The 25,054-nt window shown below is 39.0% G+C and overlaps 1 protein-coding gene and 1 non-coding gene across 2 annotated transcripts; both read left to right on the top strand.

The window, feature by feature from the left end:
- The first annotated feature begins 284 nt into the window (after positions 1–284).
- Positions 285–14,823, top strand: TMX1 (thioredoxin related transmembrane protein 1). The gene is made up of 8 exons (XM_060096224.1): positions 285–542; positions 3,492–3,607; positions 4,955–5,000; positions 6,803–6,931; positions 9,134–9,179; positions 9,278–9,379; positions 9,495–9,561; positions 12,876–14,823. The coding sequence occupies exons 1-8, from the start codon at positions 391–393 to the stop codon at positions 13,055–13,057; spliced, it is 840 nt and encodes a 279-aa protein (XP_059952207.1). The 5' UTR covers positions 285–390; the 3' UTR covers positions 13,058–14,823.
- Positions 3,725–3,859, top strand: LOC132489588 (small nucleolar RNA SNORA70). The gene has a single exon (XR_009531989.1). It is a non-coding gene; the product is annotated as a small nucleolar RNA SNORA70 (small nucleolar RNA).
- Positions 14,824–25,054: the final 10,231 nt, after the last annotated feature.

Genomic DNA, 25,054 nt, shown 5'->3' with positions numbered 1-25,054 from the left:
ACTGCCTTCGTTAAGTATAAATGCCAATCATTCGGCGCCAAAATCCTGAGGCAAATTTTTAAGCCGTTCCTCTCCGAAGCCACGCCCCCCTTTCTATACCACGCCCTCCGTTCACTCTTCCTCCAAAACGGTTTTGAGCGTAGCAGAAGACAGGACGAGAGACCCCTTTTTTGTCATGCGCACTAGGGAACAGGAGCGCCCCCTTTTTCTCTGCTCCACCATCCCACTAGGACCTGGCTTCGTCATGCGCATTGAGAATTCTTAAGGCGCGCGCGCGCGAGCGCCGCCGCGCTCATGCGCACGAGCTGATCAGCCCGCGCGGGCGGAAGTGTGGAGCCGCTGCACGGAGTGAGGGCTACCGCGCTTGCTGTGGGTGGGCGAGCGGCCGACATGGCGCCCTCCGGGAGTCTCAGGATCCCTGTGGCAGTGCTGCTGCTGTTGTTTTGGGGGGCTCCCTGGACCCACGGGCGGCGGAGCGACGTGCGGATCATCACGGACGAAAACTGGAGAGAGTTGCTGGAAGGAGAGTGGATGATAGAATTGTGAGTGTGGGGCGGTGGTCTCGGGGCCCCCTCGGTGGGCCGGGGTCCTAGTTCCAAGTCTGGACCCCCGATTTCATCCCCGTTCGTCTCATGCGAGTCTCAGACTCCCCGGGACTGCGACTCTGAGGCGCGGGGCGGGAGCCCCCGACTCCTCGCGATCCCCTAACTCCTCTTGGAATCCTCCGCAGCCTTGGTCCCACCCCCTCCTCGTTTCTGACCAGGGGATACTCTGTTAAGTTTCTTCTAAAGTGTGCACCCTAGTTCGGTTGCTAGGACTGAGGTGCGCCTGTGAGGTTACGTTCAGCTTTGAATTCTCTTTCTTCATGGCTTTGGGGTTGAGGGTGGTTGGTCTGTCTAGTTCCTATACAATTATTTATTTTGGAATGAGTCTTCACAGACTTACAGACTTATTTCACCAAACTCTACAAAGGAGGAAGCTGAGTGAACCTCTCCTTTCTTTTTGTCTCATTATCCTTAAAAAGTAGTCCACTTACAGTGTTAGAATTTGAGACTCTTTTAGCTTATTTTAAATGTTATTTTATGGATTAGGCATATTTTTATTTTAAATGCCAAGTAAATTCAAGTTGCGTTATTTAAACATCTGCGTTCCCTTTATCATTTGTTGTTGTTGTTGTTTTCTTTGCCCACGTTTCATTTTTCTTTTGGGTGTGTGTTTTTGCAAAGTACCGAATGTCTTGGGTTATTACTCTTATGCCTCTCTAAATGGTATTGCATTAAAAAATTAATGTATGAGTGTGATTATAAACTCTTAAAAGAGCGTCAGGTCGTCATTTATTGTTCAGATAAAACCATGTGTCTGTGGTGATTCCGTTATAATAACGTCCCTTCTGCATCGGTAGATAATAAACTGTCTGCCTTTGCTTTAGTCACTAAATTGGTGGTGGTGGTGACGGTGGTGGCAGTATTATTAGTGGTTCTAGTCATTATTCATTAGTAAAAAACACCATTACTGACTGTTAACTGTGTACTAAACACTTCTAAGCTCTTTACATACGTTATCATATTTAATTCTTTACAAATTCTATAAGATAGGTATTATTTCCCGCATTTTACACATGAGAGACATATCTAAAAGCTTTAATTAATATGTCCAGGTATTGCCATAGTGGCTTTCTTTTTGTCTCCAGAAACTAACACAGAGTAGACATGCAGATGTTGTTAGAATAACCCCCTTCCTTAACAGGGTTCAGGCGGGTGTTTTTCTGGGTGGTTGGGTTGCCAGTTAAGGAGGGAGGTGGAGGTGGACATCCCCAAGGGAGAACCCAGAAGGTCACATCAGTAACTCCTGAGTCATAAAGTAAAACAAGGCATAGAACATCTATATGCAGGATACAATAGGGCAAGTGTTTATATAGTATGCATATAATCTGTAACTCAGTGAAATGAATTTTCAGGCACCGTTAAAGATGCAGGGGAGAGGAAATATAACCAGGGACAGCATTTGGGTTTCATTGTCCTCAGTACCTTGTTTTAGATTGTGCCCATAAAATATTCACAGTTTCATAAACAATGTGTTGAGCAGTTGTGATTATGAACTTTTATGCAAATTAAGTATTACTCGAGGAGATTTTTATTAACTCATTTGGTCAAACTATATCAATACAGCAGTCAGAAGTGAAGTATTTGGGGATTTGAATTAGAGCATCTGTATGAAATTAAGAGCATACCCTAGTGTTTTTTTCCCCTAGCCTACTGAATATGAAGTTGTCTCTAAAAAGCACCGAAGAAACAAAAGGAACTTGAAAAAGGATCTAGTATTTCTAATGATAGTCTGCTCTTATTACAAGTTAGTCATCTGCGTTAAATCTGCCCTGATCAGGAGTTATGTTACAGAGATATTTTCATTGTAATTCAATTTATTGTTACGGACTTCGGCTTTTGTGTATGGTACTAGTCTTGTTCCACAATGCATATTACTTTTAGGAATTTTATTTTCATAAAATAAGTCAAGAAAATAGAATGAAGTACAGAAACTGTACTCTTGTGTTTAACAGGTACAGGCTTTATTCTTCCTGCTTCCATTAAAAAAAAACTGAGGTATAAAGCAGAAACTAACACACCATTGTAAAGCAATTATACGCCAATAAAGATGTAAAGAAAAAAAAATAACTCGAATCTCGTAAACTTTGAAATCAACTCAATAAACTTAAAATAATTATAGTCACATGAAAAAAAAACTGAGGTAAATTATGAGATAATATACAATAAAATGGGAAAAATCAAATCCTAGGAAAGATTCAAGGCCTTTTAAGACTGAATACCAGAAGAGTAATTAAAATGCTAATATGCTTGGCCACAGATTTATAAACCCGAGATTGACCAAGGTCTGGGCAGAGAATTTCATTTGGCCTGCCTAGTGTTTGTGTCTGGGTTAAGTTTTGAGGTAGCATTTTTACATAAAAATGCAGATTTTCAGCTCCTTTTAAATTAGAATAGCCTGCTGCACTCAGCCAGCTGTCCTGGACCTGTCAAGCTAAGTAGTGTTTCCTTCCTTAAGATGAGGCACGTGTTTCCTGTTCACCACAGCCATGGGTGCTTCCTCATTTTTTACTAGCACCTTGGCACTTGTGACTCCTGCACATACCATTGTTAAAACTGATGAACTCCAAATTTGGCTTTGAGCTTTCTGCCCACCTTATAATAAGAGAAATCCAAAGGTTTTTAAAGAGCTGTTTTGCACTTGAAAAAGGCCTTGTGTCTTAAAAACTTATTCTCAGAATTAATTTTCTGTGATTAGCATTATCAATTCATAGTTCTTGATTTCCAGAGTGTTCAGCTCACACTTAAAACCTTTTCATCTTCACAAAATTAACCACTTTGCTATCTTGTTTTTAGTATAAAATATTCCTCACAAGTTACACATTTTAGAATTTTTGTCCCAATATGATCATATTAGAGTGTTTAACTTTTTAAAAAACTATTTCTTAGTTATGCTCCATGGTGTCCTGCTTGTCAGAATCTTCAACCAGAATGGGAAAGTTTTGCCGAATGGGGAGAAGATCTTGAGGTTAATGTTGCAAAAGTAGATGTCACAGAGCAGCCAGGTACTGTATGTCTGTGGTTAATTTTGTTTCGTTGCAGATTGGGATGATCTGTTGGTCTGTTTTCCACATTGCATGATCTTAACTCTACCTTTCACTAGTTTTTAAAAACAGAACTGTCTTCAGCTGGTTAGGCTGACTTACCCACCTCCCTGATGGGGGCTCAGTGTGAAGTGCCACAAAAAGTGGATTCCCTGGTTGGGTATGGCAGCTTATTTCTTTTCTGTATTGCTCTAAGGGACCTTGGAGACATCTCCCTCCCCCAACTCTTCCCTCACATAACTGCCTGTGATCTTTTTTCCTTTGCATCTCAGGCCCCAGACTAGTATGTAAGACGTTTGTGAGAAGCCCTAGAACATTGTGGCTCAGGTGGACATGGGTAAACCCAGCATTTGCATCTGTACCAAGCTTCAGAATAAGGAGCATGTGGTTGAGGTTCTTTGTAGAGTCAAGGTCACATTCATTCCCTGTGTGTGAGTCGTCTAAGTCTCTGCAATTGGTTTTCAGATTTAATCCGTTAACTGTGATTTGAGGACATTGGCTGTTAATTACAAAGCCCTCATGGTTGTGGCTTCCTGACTTGGCCCCCTGGAGAAGTGTCAGGCCCTGCCCTTACAGATGCTTCTTCTTACCTGTTCTTGGTCACAGTAAACCTGGATTCTTGATTCTGCCCCTATCCCAGATGGTAATAATTGCTAATATTTGGTGAGCACTTACTGTTACAGGTACTGCTCCAAGTGCTTTGCATTTATTATGTAGTCCTTACACAACGTTGTGGGATAGATAATATCCCCGTTTTACAGATCAGAAAACTGAGTCATAGGTTGGTTCTTAATTATTTTAGTGTTTAACACATGGTTGATAATGTTAGCTGATGTTGTTATTGCCCACCTTTTGGAAGATTCATAATATTTTCCATTTTTAACAATACCTTAGAAACTCTGTGTTTGTTTTTTGATTATCAAATGCAGTTTCATTTGATTTTAGACCTAAGACCACAGTTATATTGTGCTGTCCCATGACTCATTGCTAGTAATCTTATAGTAGTATAATTGACCAAATGTTTATACATATATATTCACAAATGTCTTCAATATTCAGATTTTACATACTTTTAAATGGAGATAATGTATAGTAGTTTTTTTTCAGTTGCTTTAAGTACGTAATTGGAATTTCTTTCAATGTTTATATTACAGAGCTCAACTATTTTTAGGTATAATTTCATATTCTCTGCCTATTTGTATTCAAGTAATTCAGAGTCAGCTTTTAAGTAGTAAGTGATTGGCCCATATAAAACCTGCTGTGTGTTCTTTCTTGTATTTATTTCTAATCTTTCTTTATCATTTGTAGGACTAAGTGGACGATTTATCATAACTGCTCTTCCTACTGTTTATCAGTAAGTATTTGAAGATTCTGTAGTTATGAAAGATGCATCGTAGTGTAATCAGAATAGTAGACCTCTAGCCTAGATCATGTTTAAAGAGCATTATATTCAGTAAGTTTACTAGAAGGCTTACTTTGCTTAGTGCTCTCCTAGGTGCCTTTAGATAGATGAATGATGCATGAAACAATCTGTGATCCCAAAGATTTGTAATTGTTTTAGAAGATGATGTGCACGAGAAATGGTGTGATACCATTCAGCTAGTAAGTGATTATGAGCGCAGAGTTGTGGTAAGTACTGTAGGAAATTTGGTAAGGGAAAAAAATCACTGCTTTGGACTGGTTCCTGGAGGATATGGGGTTTAAACTCAACTTTGGAGGTAGCATTTTCAAGAGTGAAGAGTGAGCATTCTATCCTGAGAACAGTCTCATAAACAGTTACAATTAGGAGCATGGTATGTTCAAACATTAGCTATTAGAAAGTGCCGTAGCTCAGCCTTGGGGACAGTGGTAGGTGAAATGGTTGTTAAGTCAGAATAAACAAGATTATGTAGTCTTCAGTGTCGGGTTTTTTAGTTTGTCTTTATCTTCTGAACTGTCCATAAGACATCTTAAATCTCTGTATCTGCCCTGAACCTTAATGTTCATCTAGCTGGTGGGTTGAATGCCAGGAGGCACTTCTCTCCTTCCCTTAAAAGTTACAAAAACAAGAAGTCGGCGGTTCTGTGTGTATCTCGATTTTCCTTGTCTTTTTTTCATGTTTGTGTCTGTTTCCTGTACCTTTTTATTTGCCACTACTCCCTTTGTGTATGTTTAAATGTCTCTTCTCTGTCTCTGTAAGTGCTTCTCTCCGTTTTTACTCAGTCCTTTTCTCCACATGCCCCTTAACTGGCTAGTCAGTCTCCCCCTTGTCTCAACACCCCCTGAAATTTTCTGGAATTTCCTGCCTTTTTCTTTTAGTAACGTTGTTTATCATGCCCATTCCCCTATTTTCTGCCTGCTGAAATCCTACCTATCCTTCAAAAACAGCTCAAATGTCATTTTCTCCACAAAACTTTGGGTTTTTGAGTGGGGGCTTCCTTGTTGTCTTTGGCTCTGGATGGATAAATGATCCTCTAATCTTACTGTAGGTAGTGGGGAGCTATGGAAAGTTTTTGTGCTTAAGTGATAAAAATTGAAGTGTTAATTGAGTAGAGTTAGACTGGCAGTATTATTTAAGGTAGTTTAGAAATGGTGAAGATGTGGGAACAGGGAGAGCACTTACGGTCCTATGACAGAGCTCCATGCATTAGGAATGGGAAGGAGGAGGTGGGTGTCAGGAAGAACGCAAAGCCGAATGTCACTGCATTAGATGCCTCCAGCGACTTAAAGCATGATGGCTGTGAATGTTCTTTAACAATAGCTAATAAATAATAAATTTCAGACGTGATTCTAACCACTTTTTCATGAAGTCATCTCTTTAACTTGTGTATTGTGGCTTAAAAGTAATTTTCTGAGATATATCTACATACTGCATTTCTTTTTCTCCCCAGTTTTTTATTGAGACATAATTGACATATAACTACTTACTGTGTTTCATAGTTTTATTATTTGGAATAGTAACAATAACAGTCTTAAGACTTACGATAGTTTAAAAATATAACCTCAGTGTTTAATTAAATTTAGGGCTAAGATGTCAAGGTAAGTAATTAGTGTAATTTACTACTTTTGCATTGCTGATGATTTTGAAGATTAGGATTGTAAAATGAGGTTATAGAAATAGCAAAACAAAGTTTATTTATTTGGTGCTGATTAATATTTACTTGTGATCTTCTTTAGTTGTAAAAATGGTGAATTTAGGCGCTATCAGGGCCCAAGGACTAAGAAGGATTTCATAAACTTTATAAGTGAAAAAGAGTGGAAGAGTATTGAACCTGTTTCATCATGGGTTGGTCCAGGTTCTGTTTTGTAAGTATGAGGGGTTTTTCTCTTATTTATTTCAGGAGTAATTGGGACATATATTTCATGTAAATAAAGCATATTTACTTAGTTTTAATTCTAGGACTCTTAAGATATGTTCAGATTTACTATGTGATATTTTCAGTTTGACTTTATCTTCTAAGTCCAGTGGATACTGTGATCCTTGTTAATGTAGAAGGAGGCATTCTATAGAATTAAGCTGAAAGCCTTTTAAGGAATATTTTAGCTCTGTAAATATGGTCATTTGTATCATCAAAAACTAATAAATCCCCCTAAGAGTGTGAGCGATATAATGGGTAAAACTATCATTTGAGGGGTTTTTTGTTTTGTTTTTAAAATTATTTATTTATTTATTTGGCTGTGCCAGGTCTTAGTTGTGGCGTGTGGAATCTTTAGTTGAGGCATACAGGCTCTTAGTTGTGACACACGGGATCTAGTTCCCTGACCAGGGATCGAATCTGGGCCCCCTGCGTTGGGAGTGCAGAGTTTTAACCACTGGACCACCAGGGAAGTCCCTATCATATGAGCTTAGCATTTGGATGAGAAGCCTCAACCATATACCTACTCATGCTACCTTTAGATTTCAGTTCTTGATTTAATGTGATAGAATTACTCCACCTGTCTGATAGCTTTTTGTACGAATAGTGTGGATGAACAATGAGCCTAATGACATGACTAACCACTGAGCTTTATATGTAGGTAGAGGGTACATTTCTCCATAGCAGCTCGCTATGGAGCAGTAGGATTGGGCATAACTAGCACATTTTCTGAACCGCTCTTGGGGAGCAAGGCCTCACGGGTCATTTGAGAGACCTCTGGGAATACTGAGTTTTGCTGAGGCCACCATGGACTCATCCTGGTGTGGCTAAGCTGTCTCTTCCTGTCCTCTTACCACACTTGCCTTTGGAGGATGGAGAGTATAAGCGATAATGCTCTGGATCTGGGAGTGGGGGCATGATCAACCCTAAGCAGTATTTTGAAAAAGAAAGTTCATCTTTAGGACCTTTTCCTTACACCTCTGAATTGAACTGTCAGAATCACCCCACTGAGCCACCATGCCCAACCCAAATAAGGCACCTGCTCTTCCTGATAGAATCTAATTAGCACAGACTACAGTGAGACAACACAGTGATTCATGTTTCAGTTCCTTGTCCCTATTCCCATTTTGTGTTTTAAAGAACAGAAGCAACATGGTTAATGTACCTGTCTGTGTTGGACTCAAAATGTAACTGATTTTTGTTTGAAATCTCATGGCATAAATGATTCTTCCCCTCTCTGGTCGAGGAAGTGGGGGTCACTTGTAAGTGTCCGCTGACTCCTCCAGACAGCAGTCCGTACCTTTTTTATTGGTAGACTGAGTAAGAGGCGCTCCCAGGGCCAGCTTGGCAGGTTCACCCACGCAGCGATCGGTGTTTGGATTAGGCCATCCTGCACGCAGGACCTCTGGCTTGTGTGTGAATTAGTTCATGTGTTAGTGGCCCCACTTCTGCTAGAGAGAACCCACAAAGCTAAGTTTTGGAGCAGGCCTCTTTTCTAACTGCCCATCAAAGCTACTTGGGTTTAATTATGTGAAAATTGTTATTTTTACTTTTACTGTTTTACTTATATGGTAACTTAGCATTTATTTCTTGTGTAATTATTTTGTATATCATTAAACTATATCAAACTAATGCTGTTGTAAGTTTAATTTTAATACAAAAGTAGAGTAATTCTTAGGTGGGAAGGATCAACTCAGCAAGTGCTCCCAGTCTTCCTTCAGGCTCCCTTCTCTACTTCTTTGGAGGATTTTAAGGGTGAATAAGAGTTGCCATTTGCTTACAGTGTGCCTAACTTCAAACCAGTTTGTTCCATAGAGCTTCTAACCTGTACTCAAAGTATATTGGAGAAATCATCAGGTGAAAGGTTATAGTCAAAACAATAGGAGAAAAGGAAAAAAAAAAGATCAAGTGTTTTGTTTATGAGGATATCACATAGTGGCAAAAATTCAGAAACTGTTAATTTCCATTAACAAGCCTTATTATTATGGGCTTGAAATCACTGATGTATCACTAATCTTGAGTAACATCAGCAATAAAATCTGTTGTGTTGGGGAAATTATAGAGTAAAAAATAGAAGATGTAGGTAACACACATGTATTCTACTTCAAAGCTGTGTATCTGATTCAGTTTTTCACTTGTCTCTTTATTTTAGGATGAGTAGTATGTCAGCACTCTTTCAGCTGTCTATGTGGATCAGGGTATGGGCTAAAATTTTATTTCTATTTTAAACATTTTGATACTGTCACTTTTTAATAAATGACCATGTTTTTAGTTTATTTTTTTCTTTTGATTTTAGACTTACCATAACTATTTTATTGAAGACCTTGGATTACCGGTTTGGGGATCATATACAGTGTTTGCTTTAGCAACTCTGCTTTCGGGACTATTATTAGGACTTGTAAGCACTTCATTTTCGGAGTACTGGGAAGAAAAATATTTTAGAATTTCATAATTCAGTATAGTTTTACCAGCTTTATATTGTACATTCATATTTCTTACGTTTATTTTTGCAGTGCATGATATTTGTGGCAGATTGCCTGTGTCCTTCAAAAAGGCGCAGACCACAGCCATACCCTTCCAGTAAGTATATTTTTATTCACTATAATCCCATTGATTTCTGTAATAAACACAATCATACATAAAACAGGTTGCCTTTCTAGCTTAGGTTTCTAAATATGGAGTGGTGGGGGAAGGGGGATGTATATTTCATGTAAGAATGACAGCCCATTGGATTTAGAAACATAGGGGTTTTTTTGGTTTTTATAGTGTGGAGAATTTTAACACTGCATATAACTTATAGATATTTGATAACCATTGACCTAATGTCAATTTGTTTGAAAACTCCATGATATTCATGGATCCATTTGAATATACTTGGGTCAAAAAAAGTTGAATATATTCCACTCTTGCAGTCTTTTCATTGGTATAGTGACCACATTTGAAGCTTTTTCTTTGTATGCTGGTCAAGTCTAAGTTTCTCTGTTAGGTTATTAGGAAAAGCAAATCCTGTAGCTGCTTGAGGATTCTCATTGCCACTGTATTTTACTACACGATGGGTTTATAGAATTAGAATATTCACTGCTGTTTATCTTAATATGATTACCTACCAATCATTTATTTTATTTTATTTTATTTATTTTTTTATTTTTTTGCGGTACGCGGGCCTCTCACTGCTGTGGCCTCTTCTGTTGCGGAGCACAGGCTCCGGACGCGCAGGCTCAGTGGCCATGGCTCACAGGCCCAGCTGCTCCGTGGCATGTGGGATCTTCCCGGACCGGGGCACGAACCCGTGTCCCCTGCATCGGCAGGCGGACTCTCAACCACTGCGCCACCAGGGAAGCCCCAATCATTTATTTTTAATCTTGAAAATTATACTGTTATGAAGGCCCTCTTATTTGCTGTTTGTAAAGAGCTTTCACTTTCTGTCATCCCATTTGCTTTTCAGCAGCTCTTTAAAGTAGACTGCATAAGTGATACTCTTCCCATTTTGTGGTTGAGGAAACTAAAGCTCAGAGAGATGAACTGTGTTTCCAAGTTCACACAGAAATGACAGAGCTGAGAGTAGAACCTAAACCAGACTTTTGGCCTGACATTTCTGTTCTGTTGCGTTTTGTGACTTAGGACTTAAACTGAGGTCAAAACTCCTGAAATGAAATCAGTGGAGATTGCATTTACAGTATTCCTTGTCTGTCGAACAACTGATAGGGTTTTTTAAAAAATTTCTTAGGGGCCTCCCTGGTGGCGCAGTGGTTGAGAGTCCGCCTGCCGATGCAGGGGATACGGGTTCGTGCCCCGGTCTGGGAGGATCCCATATGCCGCGGAGCGGCTGGGCCCGTGAGCCATGGCCGCTGGGCCTGCGCGTCCGGAGCCTGTGCTCCGCAACGGGAGAGGCCACAACAGTGAGAGGCCCACATACCGCAAAAAGAAAAAAAAAAAAAAAAAAAAAAATTCTTAGATAGTTGCATTGATGCTAAGAAGGACACAGTTAGGGGAGGGAATAATTTTATCCACCAAGGGCCACTGACCTGTAGGAAAAAATATAATAAGCACAGATTACTTAAAAGACAGTTAAGTCAGTGAATGTACATTTTATATTTATTTTGCTTCAAAAACCTTAAGCCTTGGCACTTCCCTGGTGGCGCAGTGGTTGAGAGTCCGCCTGCCAACGCAGGGGACATGGGTTCGTGCCCCGGTCCGGGAGGATCCCACATGCCGCGGAGCAGCTGGGCCCGTGAGCCATGACCACTGAGCCTGCGCTTCTGGAGCCTGTGCTCTGCAACGGGAGAGGCCACGGCAGTGAGAGGCCCGCATACCGAACCTTAAGCCTAATAACAGATTTGTCTCTTAAGTAATCTGTGACACAACTGATACTAATCCATACTTTAATGTGATATTACCCCTTCTACAGCAGGCTACAGGATTTTTTTGAGTTGTTTTCCATTATGTGTGTTTGGCTTAGATTTTGAGTTGCTAGGAAAAGATCCAACTGAGTCTAACTTTAAGCAAAATCAGAATTTATTGGTTCACATAGTCAGGAAGCCTGAGGGCAGAGTTGATTGGATCCTGGGGCTCAATTGTTTTTATGTTTCTGAATTGCCCAGTTCTCTATGACTTTGCTCCATTTGGGCTCTTTTTAGTCCTGAGAATAGAATGACTATAGAAAGCTATAGCTCATAATCCCAGAGTAAGAAGGAAATATACTTCTCCCTGTACTCACGTATCTTTTGGAAAAATTCTGGTGTATTGCACTTGTGTAGAGGGCTCACTTTTTGGAGCAGTCACTGTAAACCAGGGTTTCTCAACCTTGACACTATTGGTCTTTTGGGCTGGATAATTCTTAATCGTGATGAACTGTCTTTTGTACATTATTGAATGTTCAGTAGCATCCCCCTGGTTGCCTGTAGCACCACCCCTCTCTGTTGTAGCAACCAAAAATATCTTCAGACATAGCCAAGTGTTCCCTAGGAGGCAGAATCACCCCTGGTGGAGAACCACTGCTCTAAACTGTCGTTTGTGCTCACCACAGCCACCTGGGGTGTGGCATAGGGAAGGGGTAACCCAACAGGAAAAGGGATGCTAGACAGACCAAACAACAGATTGTCCACTTTATGGTAATTCCTTCCCGTAATTTCTTCTACGTTGCACCCCCATGTTCTTCTTCCCACTCCATTCTGGGTTGCCTAGGATTAGGGACGGTCTCGGATCACTGAACAAAGAAAAGCTCATTGGCCAAATTCTCTGTTCTGGATCTCAGTAACATGGTGTCTTCCAAGTTTAAGTTAACTAGCAACAGTTCCTATTAACAAAGGGAGGGGGGTATACGTGTGTGTGTGCATATTAAAAAATTGAGCTGTATACTTAAGATATGTATCTTATATTATTTGTAATTACACCTTAATAAAATTACATATGTGGAGAAGTGGAAGCATCTTTATGAAACCACTTGAAAAAAAACATGGCTAGGAAAATAGCCTTCAACTTAAGTGTCTGATTCCTGTTCTCCTGGGAGCTGAAACAAGGGTGGTATTGAAGTTTGTCTTAGTATACTTCTTAGCTAGAAGATTTAATAGCAAGCTAATATAAGATAGTTATATTTAATGCAGTCTGTTTTCTTACAACATCCATATGCACAGCATTCTGGTTCATTAATTTCAGTTCAGTTTATGAACAGGTGGATAATAAGAATTAATCTGGTAAGTAAAATGGATCTTCCAAACCAGTTATTTTTACAGTATCACTTGTTCTTAAAGATAGCTTTTTCCTTTTGGAAATCCAAACATGATTGATAAATAAATGCCAAAGCAATTTATGGGCATATGAATTGTGTCTTGATTGTACTCTTAACACAACTCTAATACATCAACAAAAGAATATTTCTGGTTTTTATCTTTAAGAAAAATTATTACTAGAATCTTCTCAACCTCTGAAAAAAGTGGAGGAAGAACAAGAGGCTGATGAAGAAGATGTTTCAGAAGAGGAACCTGAAAGCAAAGAAGGAATAAACACAGACTTTGCACAGAATGCCATAAGACAACGTTCTGTGGCTCCTTCATTGGCCACAGATAAATCTAGTTAATTTGTACAAGTATATTCATATGATTTTGACAAAAACAGAAGATTGATCATTTCTTTTGGTTTGAAATGAACTGTGACTTGCTTGTACATTGCAGGGTTCAGTCTAGATTGTCATTAGGTTGAACAGTCTACTTTCAGAAAATAAAAGTAGCATTATTTGAAAAAACAGGATTTGAGAACAGTATGGTGGTTCAAACAGTTGTTTAATTTTTGAAAAATCTGGTGCCAAGCAATAAGATTTCTGTATGTTTGTTTCATAATAACCTTTTCAAGTCTGAGTTGAAAAATTACATTTCCCAAGTATTGCATTATTGAGGTATTTAAGGAGATTACTTTAGAGAAAAAGATTTCTCATTTGATACAATTTTTCTCAGTTTCACTGTGTGAAAAAAAGAACATATTTCCCATAAATGGGAACTTTGCCCACTGTCTCAAGAAATGTGTATTTCAGTGACAACTGTGCGGTCCTTTTAGAGGTAAAGTCCAAAATTTAGTCATAGCTTTAGAGTATGCAACTAATAAACGCTACCTTACTTTAGTCACAGTTTTCTACATATGATAATACAGTATATGTTTAGGAAGATTTTATAAGCCCATGGTGTTGTCTTGATTCCTATAAAAGGTTGGTTGCCTTTTTGTTCTCCTCTGTTCAGTATGATTTGTATTTTTCTTACCATGAGTTACATTTTTCATTTTCCAAATTGGATAATTTCCTGGAAATGTTTTTCATGGTTTAATAAATTGTTTCAAACTGAAGTTTACTGAGGAATCCTTAAAAGTGAAGAGGCATCTACTGATAATTTAAAATCTTGGCTACTTGTTTCAGGGCTTCCCTGGTGGCGCAGTGGTTGAGAGTCTGCCTGCCAATGCACAGGACACGGGTTCGTGCCCCGGTCCGGGAAGATCCCACATGCCGCAGAGCGGCTGGGCCCGTGAGCCATGGCCACTGAGCCTGCGCGTCTGGAGCCTGTGCTCCGCAACAGGAGAGGCCACAGCAGTGAGAGGCCCGCGTACCACAAAAAAAAAAAAAACAAAAAAAAAACAAATAAAATCTTGGCTACTTGTTTCAGATTTTACATCATGTTGAACCTCTACTTGAACTTTTTTTGGATGTGAAGGTGAACATTCCTGATTTTTATTTGATTTTGTGTAAAAGCCTTGGTATTTTACATTTTGAAAATTCACAGTAGCTTAATTTGATATAAAGTTAGCATTCTACTCAGGAAAAAGCATCTTGTAGTGTATGTTTTCAATGTGTATTTGTCCTCATACAGAAAGTTCTTAATTGATTTTCCAAAGTCAATGTATGCTTGATGTCTTAAACTCATAAAAGTCTTACGTTTTTGAAAAGACAAACTCCGTATTCTACTGCACTTTCTGTTGTGTGGTATTTCACAGGTGGGTATCAGCAAGGTGGGACATTTAATATATTTTTACTCCTTGAAGAGTTTAAGAATAGAGTTTTCACCTTACAGCAAAAGAGGGGGTGGGCGGACATGTGCGGCGGCAGTAGAGAACTGTGTTAGCTACAATAAGGGGAAAAAGCATAAATATTTAGAATGGATCACCTCTCCATTATGGTAATAGACAATTTCTGTAATGTCCCCTTTCATCTAGGTTCTGCTGCTGTGTGAATCCATTAGACTTGCAATATCATAATGTACAACAGTTTTCTTTAAAGGCCTTTCCTTTAGAATATTAAATATTCTACCATTGAAGAGTTTGGATGTGTAATTTTGTGATGCTTTAGAAAAATAATCTAAGCACAGAATAAACTTTTCTAAGCACTTCACTGAAGCTGAAGGCAAGTGTGATTTCTAGTTGCATATTTAACGATGCTTAATTAATTTGCATTTAACAGTGTTCAAGTGAATATTTGTGTCACTGTGTATATACTTGATATGTGTAATCAAAAGGCTAGAGTCATACACATCTGTTTCTGTCACTTGAGATGATAGATGCTGCTCGTTAATTAAGAGTTCTATTTTTCTAGTCTTATATACATGACAATATATTTTAAAGTTTTTAAGTGATTAAAAACAATATATACAGAAGACTACAAGTAGGCTGAACATGTAGAGACTTGATATTTCAGAAAAGAGATGATCTTGTGTGTCTTCAGGATTGTCACTGCAGACATCTGAATAATCAATTTTCTGTCACACCAGAGGCTTACAGAAACTATATTGGGATCATTTTACCTTTAAGAGGCCCCTTTTGTTTCTGCATTGGTTTAAAGGGGCTCCACATGGCAGCTTAGCAACAGATCATCTAGGAGGGAATAAGGTGCATCCTGGAGAATGCTGCTCCCCACACTGCCTCAGTCATTCAGCTCCACCACTAAAGTATTGAAATCTCATCACTCCACTAGAAAATGCAGTATTCTACCACGTATTGCCTAAATACTTAAATGAGCAAGACAGTTTTAATGAAGGTTCCATGGGGAACATTTTTCATTCATTGAGTATTGGAGCTGTGCTATTTTCCTGTAATAATTCATTTAGTCTGACTACAGTATATGATATCTGAGCATTGCATGTCATTTAGGTGAACAGGCTCAGATAGCTATGGCAGAAATAGGTACAATTTGAAACCACAAGATTTCAAATCATGCTTTTTTTTTTTCAGCATGAGTATTGCAAATTTAGCAATTTATATATGAAATTATAATATAAATTTAAAAATTTCACTCTTATCAGAATATTGCAATAAATACTATTCAGAAATACCAGAATTCAGTACTTGCAGTCTTGTGTTTTGGGTACTGCATAAAGAATCGAGGTTATTACCATAAATGATGCTTTTGAAAGCAGTTTTCTCTCTAATCAGTTGTGTTCTTATTGAGTCCGAGGCATAAAAAGGCATAGTGCTGGACTTGTGATTAGATAAACATTTTTGAATGAACATTTTAACTCATTTTAAAGTTACCTAGGCTATTGATTCATTGCATAATTTAAGTTATAATTCTTTCGATAATTTTTTTCCCAAGCTTTACTGAGGTATGATTGACAAATTACTTTTGATGTGGGTCTTTTATTAATCAATTGTTTTGGGTTGGAATTTAAATGAGTGGTCATACCGAGTATAATTGTGTAATTCTAAAAGTAAAATTTAAATTGAATATCCTACTTGCAGATTTAGATATGTTGATATTTCATATCCAGCAACTTTTGCACCTGTTTTAGAGCCATTGAAATTAGAAAAACATAAGTTTAAGTTGGAACTTTGATACTCTATAATAAGATTCAGTTACATACTTGAACTAAACATCTAAAATGTTCCTTCTCCTTTAATGATTTTTTAATTTTGATTCATTCATTACAAATGGTGATAATATCAGTACTGTATTGTGGCCATTAATGAAATCAGCTGTCCTTTCCTTTTTACCCATTTGGCTATGTGTGACATTACTTATAAGCCTGTTCTCATTGTAGTATCACAGCTCAGACTGGTTGTATCCTGAAAATGAAAATATAAGAAGTCAGTTGAGCACATAGAGGTTTGATTTATCTGAAACTTCTTTTAAATCTAAGCATAATTGAGAGAGTCATGTTTTAAATTTATTGAAAATATGTTGATACTTCACTTGGAAGAATAACTTAAGTAATTAAGTGGTTTTTTAAACTTCCTAAGCTTCAGTGCTTTACTAAAGCATGTAGTAGAAAGAAGGTTGCTAGTGGGTTAGAATGTATCAACTCAAGTACTTAGGAAGTTTCAACATATTGCTACCAAGGCATTCCTAAGAAATCTTCTCTAAACTTTAGTCTTTCTGTTTCCACAGAATCAAGTATATACTTGGTTGGAAATTGTAAATGCTCTTAACCCTATCTCTCCAGCCCCAACCCAACTAATGCTCCTGAAACTACTTTAACAAATGAACTGTTGTTCTCTGAGCCTGCCTCATTCCAGCTGTTGGTTCAAGAGTCAGCTCAAATCCTGTGAGTCCTTTCTGGCCCACAGTCATTTATTTCAGAAAGAAACTATTTTGTGGGTTTTTACCATTCTCTGGCAGTTAAACATATACTATCTTGTAATATTTCTTCTCTTGCATTTATTATACCAATTAACTGACATGGAGCAACCACAATACATCTCTAGGCCTCGATTTGTGAGTAAAGTGGTTTCTGAGGTTCTCTACCTTCAACAAGATAAACATAGCTCTCATCTGTTGTCTCGAAAAGCTGACTGTCAACTCTTTGAGGCCTGGAACTTATTATTAGTTTGATACGAAGTGTAGTGTTGGCAGGAGACTTCTGGGCAGAGGTCAAGGGACCTGGCTTCAAATCTTGTCTCCACCCCGACCAGGAATGCAACTGCCGCCTCTCTGGACATTGATTTTCATATTTATGAAATGAGGGTAAGTTGAGTAGTCTAGTGTTCAGATAAATGACTTTGGGGAAATTCTTGAAATGAACATTAAAGTTATTTGTAACTTTAGCTTCCTGGGCAAGTTTCCTAGAATATTAATGCGTTGTGAAGGAAGACAGTCAAATAGTAAAGCTATTAATGTTGACAGTAAGCTGTGTGAGTGTCACTAGGAACTCACTTGGGTCCTCAGTCTACTGAGATGGGGGAGCAGGAAAAGAAAAACTCTTCTGCCTTTACTCTCATGGTAAGCACTGATGTCATCCTTCACACCAGAACTCAGATTTCAAGTTCTGCATTTTTTTGCAGCCCTGTGCTTCAGGGCAAGCTTGACTCCATCCTCACTTACTAGGGGCAAGTTTAAATCCTATTTTATGTGGATTTTGTGTTTAGTATGCAAAATCTTACATGTCATTTTGACAGTAACTTGAGTCTTCTCCTGAGAACGGGAGCAGTGTAAATTTGAAGGTGGTAAGAAAGAATTATTTTGCCATTTTGTCCCCTTTGAGGAGGAGGAAGTAAAGGCTGAGGTATGTTTATGTCTTCTGAAATATGTGGGTTCTTTTTTTAATTTATTTTTTGTTTATTGTCAAGATTAAGTGAGATAATGTATGTGAAAATGCAGTTATAACTTAGCATGTGCAAACAGCTCAATATGGAATGTTTCTTAATCTAATGTTTATGAAAGGGGATTTCAGTTGAATAACCCTGCTGCTTAACAGACTATGTAACTTGCATTGTAATTTGAGCTATTTTTGAAGGTTTTTTTTTGCAGACCTGCAAAGAGTATGATTACTTTGTTGATATGATTTTTGTTTGTTTGTTTTGCCGTACGCGGGGCCACTGTTGTGGCCTCTCCCGTTGCGGAGCACAGGCTCCGGACGCGCAGGCTCAGCAGCCATGGCTCACGGGCCCAGCTGCTCCGCGGCATGTGGGATCCTCCCAGACCGGGGCACGAACCCGTGTCCCCTGCATTGGCAGGCGGGCTCTCAACCACTGCGCCAGGGAAGCCCTTGATATGATTTTTGAGCTCATTGTCAATGGATGCTTGGACACATCATTGCTGGAGAAGCCAAACGACTCGATAACTTTCAATTAGATACAGCATGTAAAAATTCTTTTGTTATGTTCGGTGTTTATGTATGAGTTCAGATTGTGCAATGGCCGCAACCTTCAGGTTGATTTTTAATCCGAAGATACACAAATTGTACAAAACAATGTTACTTATTCTCCCCCTTGCATATGAGCTTACAGAGAAATTATAGTACACAAGGACAGGACAAATGTGAGGGTTTTTTTTCCTTTAAATTAAAGGACCATCTTTTATTCTGATACATTCTTCTACTTCTTAATGTTTTTAAAATTAAAAATGCTAAATTAAAAAAAAAACCAAAGTTCAGAGTTGACAATCTCTTGTGAGTATCCAAAATTTGGAGAATTTTACTGGGCCACAAAATTTTGAACTCTGAGAACAACTCATCTAGTCTGAGATGAGTAAGCGGAAGTTTCTTCACTAGACAGCTCATAAAAGGCAGTAGAGGGCTTCCGTGGTGGCGCAGTCGTTGAGAGTCCGCCTGCTGATGCAGGGGACGCGGGCTTGTGCCCCGGTCCAGGAGGATCCCACATGCCGCGGAGCAGCTAGGCCCGTGAGCCATGGCCGCTGAGCCTGCACGTCCGGAGCCTGTGCTCTGCAACGGGAGAGGCCACAACAGTGAGAGGCCCTCGTACCGCAAAAAAACAAACAAATAAACAAAGGCAGTAGAAAGTGAGGATTCAGGTGTCCTTACATTAACTCATTTCTTCCTACTTCACAAAGTTTTCTCTGAGTGGGGTTAGTGGAAGCCGTGCCATGTTATACCACTGCAAACTTAAATGTGCTGTTCGTGTTGTTAAATGGAACCCAAGTCTTTGATCAAAAAGGGCTGTTGACTTATAGATCTATCAGGTGACTATTACTGTACCACTTAGGCCTGTAGTCTCATTTCTCTATGTGTCTGTGTTGGAAAGACAGAATCATCAAGGTGAGTGATTATCTTTCAAATTTAGTTGCATTAATAACATTTCTGCCTCTTCATATAGGGAGATGAAATTGAATCTAATGCTTGGTACTAAGGAACAGAAAGACCAGTTAGGTACACTGAGGTTCTGTAGCCCCCTTTTTTTTTTTTTTTTTTTTTTTACTTGAAGCATCATTATAAAACTTATAGTAAGAAGAGAAGTGCCCAAATTAACTTCATGTGGATCACATTCATGTCTTGGCACTATGACAGCTTACTGTTTGCTAAATGTACTCATTCTGAAATGTTTACTGCTGACCTTGAGGCAGACCACCAAAGAAAGCTCCAATGGTGCCAGTTATCAGACTTTGTACAATACAAATTTTATTACAATATTTTCTATACTCTGTCTCATGATCCCCATTGATTTATATTATCTCTAATGTGAGGTATTGTTAAAAACACTTTACTTGTGTGTATTGCTTTAGAGTTTACCAAGGGCTTTCACAAGCTTTATTTCATTTGGCTCTCGTAGAAACCTTGATTTTAGGGTAGGTATTATTGTTATTATTATTATTTTACAGATAAGAAAATTGAAACTCTGAGAGGCCAAGAGACCCGCTTGAGATTACACAACTAGTAAGTGCTGCAATTAAGACTCGAACCTAGGATTGCTGACTTTAGTATAGAGTTAAATGTTTCTCAAATTATCTTCTGTAGAACATTAGTCCCACAAGATGTTTCATGAAGAAGATCTTCATGGTGAAATGAGTTTGGGAAAGTCTGTGTATATTGTTCCTTCTGGATGCTCATAATACATCAGTCCCTGTACCAACAAGACCAGTTTACCTTTGTTCAACCTGATATTTCCCAGATTTATTTGAATATAGAACCCCTTTTAAAACTAACACACTCTATAAACACCCCAAGGTGTTAGTATTCCTTAAAGTACACTTTTGGGGGAATATTAGTGTAGTAACTTTTCCTGTACCGTACTACCCTAATCTTGTATGGAACTTTTTGTATGGTACCTTATAATTTAAGCTTTCTACTCTTGTTGAATGCTAGCTTCCTGAAAATACACCAGAATCATCCTATTGATAAACTAAAGCTGAGTTTATTGCTTACTATATATGGTAAGGACAGTCACTACATTGACAGTCTTAGTAGTGTCTTGGATAGAGGCAGGTTATTGAGTTCTTTTGGGATCTGGTTTAAGGTGATTTTTTAATTTGAGGGCTTGTTTATGATGGGACATATTAGGGACTAGGGTTTTAAAGCAAATTTTGAAAAGTAAACAGTCATTCAATGCCATCTGTTATTCTGAGAAGGGAGTATAAACTTGGCTGAGGGTAAATTGAATAGTCTAGTGTTCAGATAAATGACGTTGAAGAAGTTCTTGAACAATGAAGCTATTTGCAACTTTAGCTTCCTGGGCAAGTTTCCTAGAATATAAATGCCATGTGAATGAAGACAGTCGAATAATAAAGTTGTTAATAGTAAGCTGTGTGGGTGCAAATGGATTCAGTTGTCAGTATGGCCCCCTTATTGCCATTCTTTGGCCTGAGCTGAAGGATTCACAACTGGGGATGTGATCTCACGATCTTGACTGCAGAGCTTCACCGCTATTTGTGGCATCATTATCATGTACCAGGTTTCCTAGATGGTTGTTTCAATATCCATGTGTTAGATTTTTCTGTTCTTTTACTGGATCATTTTTTTAATCATGTGGTGGGATGACAGTTGCATGGTGGCTATAAAACTTGTAGTCACCCATCTGAGCCCCTGTATAACAAATAGCAAGGGAAGGCTTATGACCAGAGTTTATGGAGTTCTAATGCATGAGCCAAGAGTGCCCAAATTAAACTGGAAGAACAGATTTCATTTCCAATGTAATGAGCCTGCAGTACCAAATATGGGATTATTAGCCAAATTACCCAATTTTATAATTTCTTTGTTAGTTTACCAGATCTCTTTAGTAGTAATAAAGATGTCATAGAAGCTTAGAAGGATATAAGCTCACCATTTCCCCCTACCTGCCTAAAACAGCACAGTGCTCCCCCTCAAGACACCAATATTATATCTAATGGGCTCTTATTCCATTTAATTTCCTGAACCTCTTGGATGAGGAGTTCCTTGGTGGAATTTTATAGCCTTGGTGGCTCTGTCTAGCTCCCCTTTGTCTGCTTTTCTCTGAATCATAGCGTGTCAGACTATCCTGAGGGCAGGTATCCATCTATCAAGGTAACTACCCCCTGTCCATTTTGCAGGTAGTGGATGGTGGGCTTTTGTGTTTAAGACATAGGGGACTTCCCTGGCAGTCCAGTGGTTGAGTCCGTGCTTCCACTGCTGGGGGCACAGGTTTGATCCCTGGTCAGGGAACTAAGATCCTGCATGCCACGAGGGGCAGTCAAAAAAAAAAAAAAGATGTAATTGTGTTACAAATTCAATTTTGTGTTACAAATCTGGTCATTGGTGCCACCCAGTCATCTATTTTTGGTCAAAATACCCCTATGGGTTGTCAAATAGTGTTCTATGATTTGGGGGCCACTTAAGAGTAGTCTGGGGCTTCCGTGGTGGCGCAGTGGTTGAGAGTCCGCCTGCCAATGCAGGGGACACAGGTTCGTGCCCCGGTTCGGGAAGATCCCACATGCCGCAGAGCGGCTGGGCCCGTGAGCCATGGCCGCTGAGCCTGCGCGTCTGGAGCCTGTGCTCCGCAACGGGAGAGGCCACAACAGTGAGAGGCCCACATACCGCAAAAAAAAAAAAAAAAAAAAAAAAAAAGTAGTCTGGCTCCAGGTGATGAAGTGTCAAGACCATTAATTAGGCAGATCTAAAGTGAAAGAAATAGTGTGTTTTACCTATAAAACTGGATAAAGTGAGACAGCTTCCAAATATGCACCACCTATTCCCTAGTTCTCTCCCAAGCCCTGTATCTGTGAAAGCTAGCTCCCACAGAAGGTCCCAAGTATTACTTTTGGTGGAGAGAAGAGTATTTTTTTTTCACCTAGTTGATCATCATCTAGATCTATGATGATAGGGGATTTTAGATTTCTGGCTATACTTGTGTTTGCCATCCAAAAAGTCACCTAATAAAACAGTTGTCAGTTACCCAGAAAATCATCTGATATCATTATAAGGAAGTAGAACCAAGGAAAGCTGGGTGCTCCTCCCAAAGGAAAATGTACAATTCCAGCAGTTAGTTTGATTGCATGCTTTAACCAGTTCATGGGTAAATTGTCTATCCGTGAAGACTAAATCTTTGGTTTTAGGTTGTGCAAGGTTTAGGAGGATTTTGAGGAAAGGCTGCTCATACCTGTTGATGACAAGGCTGGGTGTATTGCATGAGCTCCTTACAATATTTAGTCCTGTCTACTTGCTAGTAGTGTGTGGAGTCTAGGATCAGATGAAATATTCCTAGATGTCTGGACAGGCCTGTTACTTAATCATAAGCCAAGAGCTGATGAAGCCCAGAGGAGTCATTAAAGCCAATGAGAAGATTTTAGACCATAGAACTTTGAGAGACTGAGAGCTTTGCTAAACTGAGTTTCAGAATTCCATTTTTTCTTTCTACTTTTCCTAGAAATTGGAGACAATATGGATACAGGCATACCCCCATTTTATTGTGCTTTGTTTTATTGCTCTTTGCAAATACTATATTTTTTAGAAATTGAAGATTTGTGGCAGCCCTGTGTCGAGCAGGTAAATCGGCACCATTTTTCCAACAACATTTGCTCACTTTGTGTCTGAGTCACATTTTGGTAATTCTTGCAATGTTGCAAAGTTTTTCATTATTATATTTGTTATGGTGATCAGTGATCTTTGATATTACTATTGTAATTGTTTTGGGGTGCCACAAACTGTGCCCCGATAAGATTGCAACCTTAATCGATAAATTGTGTGTGTTCTGACTGCTCCACTGACCAGCTGTTCACCCCCATCTCCTTCTCCTTGGGCTTCCCTATCTCCTTAGAAACAGGAATATTGAAATTAGGCCAATTAATAACCCTGCAATGGCTTCTAAGTGTTTCAGTGAGAGGAAGAGTTGCATGTCTCTCACTTCAAATCAAAAGCTAGAAATGAGTAAGCTTAGTGAGGAAGACATGTCAAAAGCCGAGACAGGCTGAAAGCTAAGCCTCTTGTGTCAGTTAGCCAAGTTGTGAAGGAAAAGGAAAAGTTCTTAAAGGAAATTAAAAGTGCTACATGAATGTCAAGAAAGCAAAACAGCCTTATTTGCTGATATGGAGAAAGTCTGAGTGGTCTGGATTGAAAATCAAAACAGCCACAACATTCCCTTAAGCCAAAGCCTAATCCAGAGCAAGGCCCTAACTCTCTTCCATTCTATGAAGGCTGAGAGAGGTGAAGAAGCTGCAGAAGAAAGTTTGAAGCTAACAGAGATTGGTCCATGAGGTTTAAGGAAAGAAGTCATCTCCATAACATGAAAGTTCAAGGAGAAGCAGCAAGTGCTAATGTAGAAGCTGCAGCAAGTTTATCCAGAAGGTCTAGCTAAGACCATTAATACAGATGGCTACACTAAACAACAGATTTTCAATGTAGACTAAACAGGTTTATATTAGAAGATGCCATCTAGGATTTTCATAGCTAGAGAGGAAAAGTCATGCCTGGTTTCAAAGCTTCAAAGGACAGGCTAACTCTTGTTAGGGGCTAGTGCAACTGGGGACTGTAAGTTAAAGCCAGTGCTCATTTGCCATTCCAAAAACCTGAGGCCCCTTAAGAATTATGCTAAGTTGACTCTGCTTGTGCTCTGTAAGTGCAACAACAAAGCCTGGATGACAGCACATCTGTTTGCCACATGGCTTACTGAATATTTTAAGCCTACTGTTGAGAACGACTATTAGGAAAAAAAATTCCTTTCAAAATATCACTGTTTGTTGACAATGCATCTGGTCACCCAGGAGCTCTGATGGAGTTGTACAATGAGATTTATGTTGTTTTCATGCCTGGTAACATCCATTCTGTAGCTCATGGATCAAGGAGTCATTTCGACTTTCAAGTCTCACTATTTAAGAAATACATTTCTTAAGGCTAAAGCTACCATGGATAGTAATTTCTCTCATGGATCTGGACAAAGTAAACTGAAAATCTGGAACGGATTCATCATTCTAGATGCCATTAAGTGCATATGTGATTCACAGGAAGAGGTCAAAATATCAACATTAACAGGAGTTTGGAAGAATATGATTCCAACCCTCATGGATGAATTTGAGGGGTTCAAGACTTCAGTGGAGGAAGTGACTGCAGATGTGGTGGAAATTGCAAGAGAACTAGAATTAGAAGTGGAGCCTGAAGGTGTGACTGAATTGCTGCAATCTCATGATAAAACTTGAATGGATAAGGAGTTGCTTATGGATGAGCAAAGAAAGTGGTTCCTTGAGAGGGAGTTACATCTCTTGAAGATCCTCTGAAGATTGTTGAAATGACAAAGGATTTAGAATATTACATAAACTTAATTGATAAAGTGGTGGCAGGGTTTGAGAGGATTAACTCCAATTTTGAAAAAAGTTCTACTGTGGGTAAAATGGTTATATCAAACAGCTTTACATGCTGTAGAGAACTCATTCGTGAAAGGAAGAGTCAGTCGATGTGGCAAACTTCATCTCTGTCTTATTTTAAGA

The sequence above is a fragment of the Mesoplodon densirostris genome, chromosome 4, assembly GCF_025265405.1.
Source record: "Mesoplodon densirostris isolate mMesDen1 chromosome 4, mMesDen1 primary haplotype, whole genome shotgun sequence".
NCBI lineage: Eukaryota > Metazoa > Chordata > Mammalia > Artiodactyla > Ziphiidae > Mesoplodon > Mesoplodon densirostris.
This window is presented reverse-complemented; position numbering and strand designations above follow the sequence as displayed.